The 16,972-nt window shown below is 40.3% G+C and overlaps 2 protein-coding genes across 5 annotated transcripts; one reads left to right on the top strand and one right to left on the bottom strand.

Annotated features, from left to right (window-relative positions):
* Nucleotides 1–2: 2 nt before the first annotated feature.
* On the bottom strand, nucleotides 3–10,236 carry scamp2 (secretory carrier membrane protein 2). Of its 4 annotated transcripts, none has more exons than XM_077597305.1 (10): nucleotides 10,145–10,236; nucleotides 9,511–9,596; nucleotides 6,691–6,762; nucleotides 6,521–6,604; nucleotides 4,563–4,674; nucleotides 4,321–4,449; nucleotides 2,730–2,889; nucleotides 2,430–2,531; nucleotides 1,205–1,322; nucleotides 3–1,119 (listed from the first exon to the last, which is right to left on the bottom strand). In XM_077597305.1, exons 2-10 carry the CDS (start codon nucleotides 9,565–9,567, stop codon nucleotides 970–972), a joined length of 984 nt encoding a protein of 327 aa, XP_077453431.1. In that variant the 5' UTR covers nucleotides 9,568–9,596; nucleotides 10,145–10,236; the 3' UTR covers nucleotides 3–969. The 4 variants fall into 4 exon arrangements, 3 of the variants coding, with proteins under 3 accessions (XP_077453431.1, XP_077453432.1, XP_077453430.1); XM_077597306.1 differs by lacking the exon at nucleotides 10,145–10,236 and adding an exon at nucleotides 9,941–9,956; XR_013299752.1 differs by lacking the exon at nucleotides 10,145–10,236 and adding an exon at nucleotides 2,034–2,056 and having other exon boundaries at nucleotides 971–1,119.
* A 525-nt stretch (nucleotides 10,237–10,761) lies between these two features.
* On the top strand, nucleotides 10,762–16,816 carry mpi (mannose phosphate isomerase). The gene is made up of 8 exons (XM_077597303.1): nucleotides 10,762–10,800; nucleotides 11,833–11,960; nucleotides 12,899–13,099; nucleotides 13,175–13,316; nucleotides 13,383–13,562; nucleotides 14,802–14,975; nucleotides 15,576–15,784; nucleotides 15,856–16,816. Exons 1-8 carry the CDS (start codon nucleotides 10,785–10,787, stop codon nucleotides 16,072–16,074), a joined length of 1,269 nt encoding a protein of 422 aa, XP_077453429.1. The 5' UTR covers nucleotides 10,762–10,784; the 3' UTR covers nucleotides 16,075–16,816.
* The last annotated feature ends 156 nt before the right edge of the window (nucleotides 16,817–16,972 follow it).

Below are 16,972 nucleotides of genomic sequence, written 5' to 3' on the forward strand. Positions count from 1 at the left end.
GGTTGAAAGCCAAGCATTTTATTATTAGATGCTATATTAAATATGTTCATACCCAAAGCAGCTGACTTCATGAGACACAGTATAAATTTAGGGGAAAAAAATAATATTTGTCGCCCTACCATCTGAATTCTGGATCAAATGTTAAATTTCTAGAGATTGAAAAAAATGTCATTCATCTACCTTCACATAGCTGATATTTCATCATAAACAAATACGGCACAGAAAATATACATCCGTACAAAACATTTTCGAATTTGAAATCGAGAGTGACAAAATTGACATTTTTTGTCGGAGTAACGTCAGGTTTAGATTCCTGAATATAAAAAAAATAAATCAATAATTTGTCCATGTCGTTTCCAGGCGGATTAATCTTGCAACGTATTGTTTTTCATAATGTGAAAACCAAGCATCATCCAAAGGGGATAGAAAACGTAAGCATTGGCGTACTTGTTTTCCAACGTTGATTTTGTAACCCAAAACACGACAGCAAAAGACAACTAAACCATTTTAACAGCTATTTTTACATTCGCTCCCATTCAGCATTAAGCCGTAATATGATTGGTATATTTTGCCATCTGTCAACAAAAATGAATCGCCAAACAATGACGCGCAAAAAAACAAAACAAAAAAAAAACACCTCATGATTTTAAAGAATCAAAACATAACGCCACGCACATAAACTGATGAGCGTTGCCCAAAAAGTGCACACAAAATATACAAAGCCAAGACCGAGTGAAACGAGCCATCAGTCAACGTCTCTCGCCCTCCACCCACAATGCACCTGGTGTGGTTCCCGCTTCTCGAGATGATGTCGCCAATAGGCGTGATTGGTGAGTGTCGGCGAGTGCATTTTCACCTCTCGCTCAAGGTCGACACATTAGAAGGTTGGACGCCGTCCCCGCTCGCTTGAGATCGACCCCCAACCTTGTAATGTCGAGACCGTGACCTGACCGCTTAGCGTAGCTTCTGCTAGTTGTTGGCCTGGAAAGAGCCTTGCGCGGCGGACGTCGCTACGTTGGCGGCGGCGCTTTGGAATGTTTTGTTGGTGAAAATTCCCTGCGAGAACTCCTGCTGGGCCTTGTGGAAGCTGGCCCCGGTCCGGCGGTACAGGCCGTGAACCTGCGGCCGGAACGCTAACGTTAGCTCGCGGGCTCGGTCGGGTGGCCGAAACGACGAGCGCGAGCGGCGCTTTGACGTTTCTTACCATCTTGAGGAGGATGACGGACATGACGGCGCAAATGGTGAAAAGGATGGCCACAATGATCATGATGGCGCACACCGCTTTGGACGTTTTGATGATGGTGAAGGCGGCGATCCAACCGCTGTGGCCGACAAACACACAAGTTACGTTTTTAGGCGACCCGAGAAGTTGCCGAGGGACGGGTCGAACTAGGGGTGTCAAACTCATCTTTGTTAACGACCGGAGATCTCCGCTAACTCGGGTTGCCACGGCGACACGACTAACCAATAGCAAACTCATCGATGATCGAATGAACTATTTTGATAGTCATTTTTTTTACAGGAAATTGTTGACCTTTAAATGGGCCCAATTCTATTTTCTGAGCTTTAGATTAGCAAAGATCTTCCTGTATATGTATCATTTATTTTAAATATATTATTAAAATAAAGAACATATTTAGTTTCTCTATTTGTTTACTTATTTTTGTTTTCGGCCAATCAATCGACCCACGTTTAACTGATTGGCTGCCATTGACTAGCGCGTGCGCATGCACAGTTAAACTAAATTAAAACTATATGTCCAGCTTTCTATTGTTTCCAAAAACGCAGTTCTAAATCCGCACTTTTAAGTAGTTGGCAAGTGGTTGACCAAACCGAAGTGATCATATTGACAAAAGTACACATACACGCGAGATTAAGTAGATGAATTAATAGGATTTTGTTTTCAAATTAATATAAAAAAATCAAGATAAATAAAAAAAAAAAGACAAATTAAAAATTTAACAATCCATAACCTGTTTCTCTCTTTAACTATGTGAATTGGGTAAAAGTGGGAACTGGGGGTAGGCACTTACAGTAAAAAAAGGCAGCAGAGAAGCTGAAGGATGAAAAGTCAAGCAAGTGGGAGAGGAAGAGGAGAAAGAATGTTGATAAGTGAACAAACAATAACAGCAAACTAAGCAAAGAGGAAAAATGTAGAAGTGCGCTTATTAAATTGAACTCAAGTTCACTCAAACATTAGATTTCTAAAATCTGGGTTTGCCATGTACACCTACAATCATAAATTTGTAGTTTTCACCATTCATTTGAATGAGGAAGTCTCAGAACATTTCACCAATGCTGTGTTATGAGACGAACTAAACTATATTTGAAGAAGAAATGTGGGAAAACAGAAGAAAAATAAATAAATGTTGCTACAAAGGCAAGCAAGATGCTGCATTGAGAATATAGTTTGAAGTGTTGGTACCCACCTATTGCCCCACCTAGGGATGCCCACTGCTTGGATGATGAAGATGACCACTTGGCAGAAGAAGACAAAGAAGAAGAAAAAGAAGCTGAAGGAGCTGTCGGACCTGAAGATGGTAGATTCAAAATAGGACATCAAAATTTAGAAAGCAGATTTTGGACAACCTTGCATAACTCTGTGACCTAAGCAGGCGGAGAATAAGATAAGCTAATGCTAACTTTTGAATACACGTTCAATGAAGTCCTAACTGTCCCTGAAAGGGTTAAAGAACATTTTCAAAAGCCCTTAACAATGGTACACTTACTTAAAGGCCTTGTAGACCGGCCGGTACCAGCAGACGAAGGAGCAGGGAGCGAAAAGGATGAGCCACAGGATGGAGAGGCCGAAGTCCACGCCGTAGGTAGCTGACGTGGTGAAGTAGGCCAGACAGGCCAGCATGTTTAGGAACAGTGTCACACAGTTGACTGTGGAGAGTGAAAAGAGGGAATTGTAAAGTCTGCATTGGTTTGCAAACAGGCCATAAATGTTCCTTTAAAAAAAACAAAAAACAAAAAAAAACTGTCAAAACAAAATGCACATTCAAAGTAACGCATAAAATATTCCGTCATAACTGGCAACACCAACGCTTGCTCTGGCGCCATCGTGTGGCATCTCAGAGCATTTGAGATGTTATGCAAAATAAGAGGAAAAAAAGTTCTATAGAAAATAGATAGGGCGAAAACTTAAAGAGGTGCCAAACGTCAAAAATGATATTTCTTAGAGGGTAAAGAGAATTTTCAGAATTTGTGACATTTCCCGGTGGTGCAAACAAAAATAAAGCTCAATACAGACGCTCCCCTACTTACGAACGAGTTAGGTTCCGAGCGATTGTTCATAAGTTGAATTTGTTTGTAAGTTGATTCAGTGCTATATTTTGTATTATAATTTATGTTTAAGGCCTATATAAGTATATTGAAGGTTTATATAAGTGCATTTGTATGTTTAAGGCTTGTATAAGTAACACACATTGGTTTGTACTGAAAAAACATTTAATAAAATGGAGAGAATATGTACAGTACTGTATAGAGAGAGAGAGATTTATGTATTAGAAACTGGCCGAAAGAAGCGATCTAACGACGATTGCACAGTTTTCTTCTTTTTTCATCATAAATGATGCGGTAGCACTGTATGGCATCATTCAATTGATTTGCAAACTTTGTGCAACGTTCAATATTTGGGTCCTGCTGCTCGATCTTTCTGTTTATAAATGGTACTGACGGTCGAACGATTCAAGTTGTATGCCCGTGCAACGCTCACCACTCTCACGCGCATCAAGCTTCGTTATTATTGCCACTCGTTTCAAATGAAATGGCTTGCCTCTTCCTTGCACCTCCCTCAATAGAAGCCTTTCGCTTTTTACCAACCATATTCAATAATGGATGCACGAGATATTTAATGATACAAATGAAAAAGGTTCTTTGCGCACTGGAGATACGTTCACGCACTTCCGCATTGCAACGAATTGGACAGAAGAAGGTAGATGCTGGGTGAGTTGAGCTCTCACAGCGCCAGGCGTCGGTATTAGCGGCGGAAAGAAGCACTACTCGGAAAAAAATACAAAATCGAACTTACGAACATTTTTCGACATAAACGCAATTTGCAGACATGTTCGTATGTACCGTTGTTCGTAAGTCGTATGTTCGTAAGTAGGGGAGCGTCTGTACTCTCATTCTCTATTGTTTTTAAATAGTCCCTTTTTCAATAGTTAATTCTTGCAAAAACAAAAATCCTCAACATTTTTTTCCTGTAAACTGCTGGAAAAAAATGCTTGTTTTTTTCCCCCTCAAAATTTTGATACAAAATGCGCATTTAGTAGTATTTGGCCTCTGTGCTTAAATAAAAGCCAAAACACTCACACATCCAAAGGTAGTAGATCATCTTGCACACCCTCTGATACTCGGTGGGGATTTCCTCAGCGAAGTCCTGATAGAAACACGGCTTGATAGGGAAACTCCTGGGGAGTGGGGGCCAGTTGTTTGCTTTACCTGATAACACGACACAAACAAATGCAGCATTAGAAAGGGTACCAAAGACCGAGATCCACGAGACGTCTATCGGCGTCAATGGCAAGGACGCGTGACCCTTGGCCGCTATTGACCTGTGGAGCCTCGACTCTGCAGCTCCTGCTCTCTGCGATCCAGCTCGGCAGCTTTCCTCTCCAGTTCTTCTTGCTGCCTCAGCAGGTTGGCCTGCGCCGCAACGGCCGTGGCCTGGGGAGGAGACCGACAGGGCTTTGAATCTGAAAACCCGCTTCATTGGAGCAAAAAGGCTTTTTTAATCTCAGCCACGTTTAAAGTCCCACACAAATGCAGATTTATTCCTCAGCGAGTCAGCAAAAACACATTTTACGTACAGCATGCATATTTCCTAAGCACCAATAATGTGGCAGCAAAAAAGACGATATCATTTCCTTCCAGAGTGGCTGTCGATGTTTAAATTTTGTTTATGCCTACTTAATAAAAGACTTATTCCATATTTTGTAAGCGGGAATTGACTCAACCCCCAGGTCGCGGACAGGTACAAGATTTTTTTTTTATTACCATATTTTATCGCATATTAGCCTCCTCTGCGTATAAGCCGCACCCTTAAAATTGCCTTAAAATCGTTGAATGTTACAATTTCAAGGGAGTTTCCTTCACGTAGACAAATTCAAAAAGACAAATACAGCGTATATGCGAGAAAATACGGTACATTAACTTTCGTTATTTTTTTTTCAAAATCTGAAAAATATTTTATTTTGAAAAACTCTTTGACGTAGGTCAAGATGCTTGAAAAATGGCTCTCTAACCGCGTTTTTGCCGAAACTAGCACGGCATTTTCAATCGCGCCCTCCAACTTGAAATGGAAAGAAGTCGTGATAATAATAATAACGAATAAACGCTATTATGATTGGTACAGTGGTACCTCGACCTACGATCAGCTCGTGGTACGACGAAAATTTTGATCGAATAATTCGCCCGCGATACGAGAAAAATTTCGAGATGCGAGAAAGCCAGGTGGCCATGACACGAGAGGCTGTTTATCATTGTAGCGCACTGTCTTTTTTTGCCGCATCTCTTTCGTGTATTACAGATATCTACGAGCACTGAACAATTTATTCAGACGAGTTTCGACCAGGAAACGCACAACGCGCATGCGTGGGCAAAAAGAGGGCTTTCTGGGTAATGAAGTATACTCGTGCACACAACACCGATACCCAATGGCACCCTTTCTCCGAATAAAACTTCATTACCCACAATCAATACGTGGGTAAGTTCAGCTATTGCATTTCCTGTTATTCTTTCCTTAGCCTTAGCTCCCGTGATCGCTCATTCAAGACTACTTCTCGTTGGCAAGTGGTCGTGCGTTATCCTATTGTGAGGACAATCCAATATCCTGTTTTTGGTGTTTTTTTCAGAGGGCTGGAACGAATTAATTTGTTTTCCATTCATTTCAATGGAAAACGCCCGCTCGAGTTACGAGAATCCTGTCATACGAGCTCAGTTCCGGAACGGATTAAGCTCGTATCTCGAGGTACCACTGTATATAGCGAATTAGAAGAAATAAAACATTTTTTTCCAATCCAATATCCTGTTATTGGTGTTTTTTCAGAGGGTTGGAACAAATTAATTTGTTTTCAATTCATTTCAATGGGAAACGTTCGCCCGAGTTACGAAAAGCTCGACATACGATCTCAGTCTCGGAACGGATTTTGATCGTATGTCGAGGTACTACTGTACTTAGTTTCTATTGCCGTCGTGTTGCGTTCCCCGCCTGTGTTCAGCTGTCAAAGGTTAAAAACACACTTTTTGTGTGGTATTTTGAACCGATAGATTGATGAATAGAAATGGAACTCCATGAATAGTTAACAAATAACCTGAAAAACAATGACTGGCATGAAATTGTGTAAACTGAGCTGCGGAGTGTGATCCCCGAGCACGCTCAGGTGACACGATGCTACCTGAGGAGGTACCGCAAACATGCCGAGAAGACTGCAAGTCTGCAAACTGACTGAATGATACTGGATAAAGGGTCAAATAAGTGTATTTATCCTGTGTTTGCACATATGTGACTCACCTGGGGAGTGGGTTCTGTAGATGGCTGCAGCACTGCCGGTTGATAGGGCGAAGTGGACGCTGCTGTGGTCTGACTAGCCAGGCTCTCCAAAAAAAATCATAATAAAAGACATATTTAAGACGAATGAAGCTTACAAAGATGAAAGTGAATGAAGCAGTAGATTCGCTTACTGAGGCAGGGAAAGGGTTGAACTGGTCAACAGGTTCGATGCTGGAATTTGTCACCTGAGTAACTGCTGGGTCCTGGAAAAAAAAATCAAAGCATGTCCCAGTCAACGATTAAACCGTTTTCAATCACAAAAAAATGAATAAAACAAATTATGTATCACATTCAAAATGCAACACTGAATCTATATTTTTTATCCCATTTGCTCAACTTTTGTTTCACATTCTTCAGCAGTGAGACATGATAGCTAATATTTTTCATTCGAGTGTGTATGCAGTAATTTAATACCACTGAATATATACATTCCTGCAAGGAATATTTAAAAAAAAAAAAAAAAACATGGTTTCGGTAATCAAGTATCGGAATTGGTCAAAAAATGGTATCCTGCAACACTAATACTATACGGTAGATACCGTGTATTGGCGGAATTTAACTGATTTACTGCCATTGACAGCGATAGATGTCCAATCCATTTTGATTGGGAGAAGCATCAATCAGAGCCAATAATGGACTTCACAAAAATACTGCATGTTTAATGTAAAAACAGTTAATTTTTCACCCTCTGTTAAGGGAATGAGAGTCCAAAAATAGAGGAGAGAAAATAATGCTTTCTGGTCATGTGATCAAAGCGGTTAAAAGGACTTTACCGTGATGGACGGTACTTATCAGTGCCGGACGCACCTGGAAACATTCCCAGCCACGCTCAACAATTGACTCCTTCCTGTCAACGAGGTTGCAGTCTGCTTCCACGCACTTACGCACTTTGATGAAATGTGGTAGCGGGATGGAACTTGGCGAAAGCCACTAACAGTGTGTGTCAGGAAAAGTTAGTATTAAGTATTTTAATTATATTTCCAACTGGAGGTTTTACGCGCTTGCAAAAAATGGACACTGGGGAACATTAGTGATAGGGAACTAGTAACTAGAGATGTCCCAGCTCTGATCATGTGATGGAAAATAGGGCCCGATTGCATCATTTTTAGAGGATCGAGATCGGGTAAAATGATCCAGTTTTTAAAATATATTGACTCACTGGCTGCCATGGCATGAGTATTTTGAAATATTATTAAGCCAGATCGCATTTGGATTGCACCTTTTGATGACATTGCAAAAACCATTGTAGGAAGACTTGAGAAAACTGCACAAATTGACTTAACCTCTGTGAAACAGGAAGTGAGATAGAAAGCATCAACCGTGAAGGATGTTCATCTCTACAAATATCATTGTGTCAGTATATTGGCTAATGTGTATTCATTCCAGCTAAAATCTGTTTACTCAAATGAATGTGATCCCAGTGTGCGTGATTGGGAGCGAGGACCAGGCGGGCATCGTGCTGAAAGTGTATTTATTTAGCTTCATCTACCCACCCAGCAGTCAAACAGTCTCATACTGCACTGTCATTCCCAAGCAGAGTCCCGTAATTTATCACCAGGTGTGTTATTCGATTCTACTTACGGTGTTAGAAAAGTGTAAATCTGTTCATATAGCTATGCAAATCTACTTGATGACAATTAACCTGTGGATCCTCTTTTCCTCAAAGTTAACTACTTTAAACTCTGGTTTTACCAGTGTATATTATGACCCAGTGGCGGTCCGTGCATTTTCTCGTAGCGCCTTCAATGGATAAAATCCACTTCCTAGCAGCATTTAATGATTAAATACAAATACTTGAGCTTTTCAGACATTACAACCGGGCCGGGGGGTGAATTTCCCGGGAAGACAGCGATGAACGTCAATGGCGTACCGGCAAACATTGCCCGAAAATGGGGTAAAATCCAGCCGAAAACAGCATTTATTGATTAAATACAAATGCTGGAGCTTTTTAGACATCAGAACCGGGCCCGGAGTATCATTTCCCCGGGAAAAAGACAGCGATGAACGTCGATGCATCCATACGCGAAACGGCAAAAATTGCACTAAAACGGGGTAAAATCCAATTCCTAGCAGCATTTAGTGATTAAATACAAACACTGGAGCTTTTCAGATATCAGAACTTGGTCCACAATTTAAATATTATTTAGCAATATAGCCAGTGCAACCAGGGGGAAAAGCAATGAAAGGAAGCTAACAGACAATTTGGAATTATTTAATAAGTATTGATGGACAAAATATAATATATGATTCAGATATTTCTTAGGCCAGCAGAGAAGGCCTTGAAGGCCCTGACGGCCCGCCACTGAGAAAATTACAGTGGGTCATAATATGACCTAATTAAGATGGAAGATTTGATTCTAGAAAATATTGTTGGGTTGTTTAAGCCATCATTTGATGCCATAACGATTCTGAACAAGCCTAAAGTACAAAATTGTCTTAGTCAGGTTCTCGTTGCTGTCCAGACGAAGTGGAAAACCAAGATGTTAATGTGTTTATGGCTTAATTGGCCCATGTCCATGAGAAAAAGCACTTTGACCAATACTAAATAAGCACTCCGGAGCGCCGTGGCCTACATTCGCATTTAAAAATGAATACATTATATCAATAACTTAAAACGAATACACGTGGTCTGAAACGTTTGTCAACTCGATTGAGCGAGGTTAAAAAGTGTAAACTCACATTCTTTTTTGGCTACATGTTAACTTCCTACAATTGAGCCAAGAGATATTCCACCCCGGTAAGGTTATAAAGCTCGCTGGTTGGTTGAAAAGCTGTCGATTCTAAGCATTCGCCCAATAGTAACGCAATTTTACGTTTAGGCCCTCCCATTGAGATCCACCCATCAAGTTTCCTGACGTGCTAGCTAGCGGCTACCTTCTCGCATTGCGAGTGAATTGACAGCAGCTGAGCTGGTCTCTTTCACTCCCTCGCGAAAAAAATAAAGCACTTACATTAAAAGGGTTGACGCCAGTCGACTCGGCGAAGGGGTTGTCATCAAACGCCGACATTTTTCTGAAGGTCTCTCGGTGGTTTTGTCCTTTATGAGCGGGGAATAAACAACGAACTCTTTAACGCCACCGAAGTTTCCTCTTCAATCCACTTCCTTGACTCACGTGTAACACGCATGCGCGGCCAGACAACTGGACGGCGACATCATAGACAACACATATACAGCAATAGACTTCTCGTGCGCACTGTGAGCCATTAGCCCTAAGCGTCATCACTCATCGGCCATTTTGCTTCCATGCGATTCGGTGTAACATGTACATCATCAATCACATCACATACAATCAATGAATTATAGATTGCACAATTTTCGACCAATTTTCAAACTATTGTGTTTGGCATTAACGTTAGAAATGCGTTAATTTTACAGCATACCTATTTAAGTCCCCGCGACCCTTGCGAGGATGACAAAACTGTAAAATGAATGACTTTTTTTGTACTATTTATATTAATTTATAATATTTCTCAAAATCCAGCCTTAATAAAGGACACGTTAGTATAGTTAGCTATAAACACAAGACGATTGTAAACCCGACCGTAATTCATCGTTTTTTTGAATATTTTAGTTGATAAAATTACCTGGTGCTGCAGTAGAGGCCGCTGGAGAAGTCTACCGACTCAAGATGGCTGCCAGTTACTTGCACCGCCGACTCCGATTTTCGACGTCTACCTTTTTGTTTCGATAGATGTCATCACAGCGCCACGCGCAAATCTGGAAGCGAAACCCAAATATTAAAAATAGTTCTAGTGTTGTCACATACGTTAATAGCAAATATATGATTGAAGAAAGGTTAAAAACATGATCCTACAATTAATTATCTGAGGCACAGTCCACAAGTTCTCAGAAAAAACAAATAAACTGCATATTTTCATATTATAAAATATAAAATTCATATTATATTAATTTTAGAAAATTCAGATTTCTAAATACCGATTTCACTAAAACTGTATAAAGTTGAATTGTATTTTTAATCTTTAAATATATTTAGACTCAAATACAAAAATACTTGTTCCCCATCAAACAATTTGGTTTCCAAAATGTAATACTAATGAGACCACTATAAAACAATCGAGTCACAATTTCAGATTTACTTTTACAAAAGTAATATTTTGTTGCCTACTTTCATAAGTCTTGCCAATGCATACATTAGCCAATCGGAAGCTTTTACAACGAAGGGCAAAAAAAAATAGTGACGTCACACCCAATTCGCAGTTCGTCATGGAGAAAGTAAGAGGTGAGCGCATATCTTCTCTGCAACTCTAACTCATTCAACTACGCGATTTTTTAATCCGTTCAATTAATTCAACACATTAAGCAAAACATGCTAAAGGTACGTAAGGTGTACTTATAAAGGTAGCCAGCCTGCTAGCTAGCCTGTCGATTACATCTTAATAAAGTAACCAGATACTACTTTTGTCCTAAAACAGCTGGGAGGTCATTGAACGCACCATTGTGTTAGCTAAGGATGCATTAGTGGGAGCTAAAATTTGCTTTGTTGTGTTTTTGTTCCGCTTTGTTAAGGACCGTAGCCCCGTCGCATCAACGCCCATTTAGCCCCCCTCCAAATAAATACATACAAAATGGTGCTGTTTTTGTCTCATTTAAACGTTGACATTAATCCCGAAGCGTCATTCATTACTGATGTGCTTTGGTTTACGAGGGAGTTGCATTACAGTGGTGAGGTACGAGTTGGCTCGTAACTCGGAACATCCGGGAAATCATCGGTAATAAAGTCGTCATTAAAGTAAATATTTGCATGACAAACACTTATCAGCAATAAAACGGTAGCTGTTAATCCTTTACAGAGCATTCCTTTACGGACACGTCCAATCCATTTTGCATGGGAGGGTTAGCAGGAAAGTTTAAAAACATTTTTTGTTTGAAAGTGAAACCATACATATTAAGTTAAGTGATAAGTATGGTGGAAATTGAGATTTCCTTCTTGTGATCTGACACCAATAAAACATAAATACAGTAATAATTAAATTAACTAGGAGACCTCATATTCTTCTAGGTTATCATGCCCGAGTGGAATATATTTCCTGTCATAACCTTTTTACGATGTTTTTCATTATCTGACGCCAATATTGTGCTCCAACGCGCTATTGTTAGTTGGTAAAGGCAAACTATTGCAAAAGATTGTGTTACCCAACTCAACTGCTATGTAAATGCGACACTGCAACTTTTCTTGCAGCACCCAAAACAACTGAATTGATCTTTTTTGGGGGGTAAAAATTGAATTAAAACATGCTTGCCTCCATTTCAGTGTTTCCACTGACATGCGCAGTACAGAACTACGCGTGGGGAAAGGTAGGACTGGACAGCGAAGTGGCCAAACTGGTGGTTGGCGGCGACCCACTGGCCGTCATTGAGGAGGGCAAACCTTATGCAGAGGTGTGTAGAAAACACGCACAGGCAGCCAAGACAATATACCGTATTTTCCCGACTATACGGCGCATCGTATTTTTAGCCGCAGTGTCAGTAACGAGTGCTATTTCTGTATTTTACACACACAAAGGACGCACCATTTTTATAGACGCAGCCAGGCATGGCAAAACATACACCAGCTTAAACATACACGCTACACCCACATGCTAAAAACACGTTTTTAAAAAGGCAACGGAAGCAAAACTGAGTTCGGTTGTACTTCATTTAGCCATTTTACAACTTACTCACGTCATCATCACCCACAAATTCAACAAAGTCCTCATTTTCTGTGTCCGAATTGAACAATTGTCCAAATGAGTCATCGAAAACGCTGAGTTTTATACGTTCGTCCACGCGGCCACAATCCATTCGCAAATAGTAGCTAGCTAGTAGCTAGCGTAACTATTCCAACGCTGCTTTCCATGCTTCGTCAAGCTGTGTTGATGTCGATGTATACAGGCCACACCCCATTGGGTGTATTGACAAAAGAACTACATATCCCAGCAGTCACTTCGCAGTACTTTTTCTACGGAAAAATAGTAGAGTCGGGGGCTGCTTGCCGTAGTTGTGAGATCTGTAGAGGATGGTGTACCCTATCGAGTGATTGATTTGATTTTATCGTGATAACAACTTTAGCATTGGTCCATATATAAAGCGCACTGGATTATAAGGCGCCCTGTCTATTTTGGAGAAAATTTAAGACTTTTACGTGCGCCTTATAGTCGTGAAAATACGGTATCCCTGTTTTGCACTCTGTTTGCTAACGTGCTTTATTTAGCATGCCCCCATCCCTGCGGGGTTTGTTGCGAAGGTCAATCACTTGCGTTGACATTTTCACACAGACGACACGCTGCGTTTTTTCTCAGTCGTCCGTCCACGCTTCTTATTTTGATTGCATTCTCTAGCTGTGGATGGGCGCCCACCCGAAAGGCGACGCTCAGATTAAAGACAACAGGATCGCGCAGACCACTCTGGGCCAGTGGATTGCCCATTTCCCAGCATGCCTGGGCTCCAAGGTCAAGGACACTTTTCAGGGGAAGCTGCCCTTCCTCTTCAAAGTCCTGTCCGTTAACACCGCCTTGTCCATTCAGGCTCACCCTAACAGGGTGAGTTCAGGCACATTTTTTGGGGGGGGACTAGCAACCGACGCCAGATTATACTCATTTTTTTCTTCTATTCAGGAATTAGCCGCTCGTCTCCACGCTCAGTTTCCGGAGCATTACCCGGACAACAACCACAAGCCGGAGATGGCCATCGCTCTCACTCACTTCCAGGGCCTCTGTGGTTTCAGGCCCGTGGAGGAGATCCTGGGATTCCTCCAGTGTAAGTCTGAGCCGAATCCGAAGTGGTTCTCACACGTGTAACGCTTGGCGTATGTGACGCTTTCAGTCGTACCTGAGTTCCGTGCTTTGGTGGGCAATGAAGCGGCCGAGGAGCTGCGGGACAGCGTAGGCAGCGCCGGACGTGTTGGCCAGGCGCTGAAGAAGTGCTTCACCAGGATGATGAACTGTGAGAAGAAAGTGTTTGTGGATCAACTCAACATGCTCGTCAAGAGGGTCACGGAAGAAGGTGAGTTAAATGCATCACCGCTAACAAATGTGGACTTTTTATTACTAGTTTTTACATTGAGCACACAGTAATATTGACGTATTATCACTTAAAACACTGAAACTAAATAAACAGACCTGAACATATATAACCTTCATACTCCAATGTTGTTTTGTAAATCAATGTACTATTTTGGATAAAAGGCTTAAATTCCTTAAATTGTCCTTAAACAGTCTTCCCCCAATTATCGCAAATTCACTTCCGTATTTTTTCTGATATTAATTATTTTTAAAAGGGTGGATTTTCACATTTTTATGAACTTAAAAAAATATATATATATGAATGAATATATATTTGAATATATATATATGAATATGAATATATATGAATATATATATATATGAATATGAATATATATGAATATATATATATATGAATATATATCTATATATATATATATATATGAATATATATATATATATATATATATATATATATATATATATATATATATATATATATATATATATATATATATATATATATATATATATATATATATATATATATATGAATGAATGAATGAATGAATATATATTCATTATATGCGGGCCGCATTAACGTCAACGCCATTTCATGTGGGCCGGACCATTTTAGAGCTAATATATAGATATATATATTTTAAATTGGATTAAAAGAACTGGATCAAAAGCCCTAAATAGTCTGTTTTTATAGAGCTAAAGCAATCTTTATTTGAGCTTTTTTTTCTTAGTATTGGAAAATGTCTTTTAATCATGTTTTTTTTATTTCAAATGGAAACAAAATATTTTTTTAAAGTGGAAAATGGAAAATATTTGTATATCTAAACTAAAAACACAAAATAAAAAAAATTGATTAAAAAATTGCAATGATTGATTTTAAAAAGGGGAAAATCAGGAAATGTAATGTACATCTATAATCATTTGAATTTGATTCTAAAACAGAAAGTCGGCACTCATGATTTACTTTCCCGGGCCACACAAAATCATGCGGCGGGCCAGATTTGGCCCCCGGGCCACCACTTTGACACAAGTGTTGTAAGCGGAAGCCGCTCTTGCTTCTAGGACTTTTTTATTTTTAAATAGGGGTGACCCTACTTTGCGATTTTTCAATTACCGTGGCCATGTTTGGTCTACGTTAATTACGACATTTGAGAGATTACTGTAACATGGAAAAAAATGCTTTTACTCAATTTTTGTATCCGCTTTTGTGTCCGTCAAGGCGCGGCAGGCAAGGACACGGAGAGCAGCAACGGCGAACTGTTGCTCCGCCTCCATTCCCAGTACCCCGGAGACATCGGCTGCTTTTCCATCTACTTCCTCAATCACATTCGCTTGGATCCCAATCAGGCCATGTTCCTGGGCGCTAACGAACCTCACGCGTACCTGTACGGAGGTTGGTCCTAGTAAATAGGCTTGCATAAAATTACAATTTCAAGATTTTGGGAACAAAGTCAAATGCAAAAGATGATTTTCCAGTTCAGTCACCTCTAATTCATAATTTAACTTTTATCCCACATACATCTCAAATCTAAACTTAGACATCATTACCATAGAAAACTAATCAGCACATGGTAATAAAATCATTGCCGTTTTGCCGACATGTTATTGTATCATTTTCATTTCTACAAACAGCATGTAAGAGTTAATTTAGTCATTATTAAAAATTAAAAAATACATGTTTGTCACTTGAACTCAACATTGAAGTGCAACTTTGCTATTTTCCGGAGCTCAATCGATGTGCATTATGGGAAAAATATTTTTTTATTAAAGATTTCTTCTACTTGGTGCCAAAAGAGAGACATTTTAATAATTTTTAAAACGATTGTGTTGAACCTACAAATCCGAAATGACCTGCAAATGATAGCTCACGAATTGTGAGGCGCTAAAATGGCATTTCAGTTCATGAACTCTTTAAACTAAACCGCAGAATTTTGTCAAAAATTCTGGCTTGTTTACCTGATTGAGATTTTTTTTTTTTTTCTTAATTAAACAGATTGCATCGAGTGCATGGCGTGCTCCGACAACACGGTGCGAGCCGGGCTGACCCCCAAGTACATCGACGTCAACACCCTCTGCGAAATGCTGGACTACAGCCCCGCCCCTTCCGCCGCCAAGCTTTTCCCGCCCGTTCAGGACGCCTCGGACCCTTGCGTCACCGTCTACGACCCCCCCGTGCCGGACTTTACCGTCATGAGGATACAGGTGAGGAAAACTTAGTTTGTCATTTTTTTTGAAAAAAAGTGCTTCAGTAGTCCTCATCTCGATTGGTCTAGGTCCCGGCCTCGGTTAAGCAGTACACCGTGACGCCCGTCGACAGCGCCAGCATCCTACTGGTGGTCGAAGGCGACGCCGTGGCGGCCTCGGCCGCCGCGCCGTCCGACGTGGGCCTGAGGCGCGGCGACGTTTTGTTCGTGTCGGCTAACGAGAGCTTGCTCCTCCACGTGGCCTCTCCGGTGGGCGTGGTCATGTTTCGTGCTTGCTGCTTACTATAAAACGCCCGATTCCACGCTCGCCGTTTTTTCTCGCTCATTCCCCGCCATCGACGGAATACGGTCGAACGTCAGGAAGACGGCGAGTGGGCATTGTTCCCGATCGGAAGGGATTGGACGCCCGTCTCTGTTCGTGGCGGCCAATGACGACCGAGTACTGCGGATTGGTCACTTGCACACTAGTTTAATCACTTGAATCTCACAGCTGCGAGGAATTCTAACAAATCTAATCGAAACAATCTGTTCTTCCACTTATTAGTTTTATAGTAATAGACGCCCAATCCATTTAAAGCAAAAGAGTGCCATCCCTCCTGCTTCAATAGGATTGGACGTCTAACACTGTCAATTGCAGACAATGAGTTTAAGAAGTGTTTGAGCAAGCCAGGGTCGAAATGATCATTATTTCTGGACTATTTCCGTTTTTTAAGGCTATAGATACCCATATGTTGATATGTTATGCTCACACTTGCATCTTATGAGCTCGTTAGTCCATAAAGAGTTGATGATTTATTTGTCTGATGCATGTGAACGTGTTGAGAATTGACTACTGCTTGTTACCGGACTACTTTTATTGGTCAAAATGTACAGAGGAATGCCCAAAGTGGGACAAAAACTTAGGTTGAATCATTTGTTTTGTTTTTTTAAGGGGGAATTAATTTTGCAAGGTTTTTGCTTTTTAACTTTGTGGCATTTAATGAGCAACGAAAGATCGCAACCTCAATTTCAATAAAATTACTGAGTACAATGTCATTTTCTATATTTTTAAGAGTATTATAATAGTGTTTCTCAGTTACATTGTTCATTACAACACATTTCATTTATGCTATTATTACTTAATAATGTTGACTGTATTCTTATTTTGTCATTGCATTAAGCCTAACATTTCATTAAAAAAAATAAT

This window comes from Stigmatopora argus, chromosome 3, assembly GCF_051989625.1.
Source record: "Stigmatopora argus isolate UIUO_Sarg chromosome 3, RoL_Sarg_1.0, whole genome shotgun sequence".
In the NCBI taxonomy this organism is placed as follows: domain Eukaryota; kingdom Metazoa; phylum Chordata; class Actinopteri; order Syngnathiformes; family Syngnathidae; genus Stigmatopora; species Stigmatopora argus.

Coding starts and splice junctions, on each gene's coding strand:
- scamp2 (XM_077597305.1), bottom strand. CDS start 9,567: ATGTCGGCGTTTGATGACAACCCCTTCGCCGAGTCGACTGGCGTCAAC. Junction 6,763..9,510: donor CTGGCGTCAACCCTTTTAAT/GTAAGTGCTTTA, acceptor TTTTTTTTCCAG/GACCCAGCAGTTACTCAGGT. Junction 2,532..2,729: donor CCGGTCTACAAGGCCTTTAA/GTAAGTGTACCA, acceptor TACCATCTTCAG/GTCCGACAGCTCCTTCAGCT.
- mpi (XM_077597303.1), top strand. Junction 11,961..12,898: donor AGGGCAAACCTTATGCAGAG/GTGTGTAGAAAA, acceptor TGCATTCTCTAG/CTGTGGATGGGCGCCCACCC. Junction 13,317..13,382: donor GATCCTGGGATTCCTCCAGT/GTAAGTCTGAGC, acceptor TGACGCTTTCAG/TCGTACCTGAGTTCCGTGCT.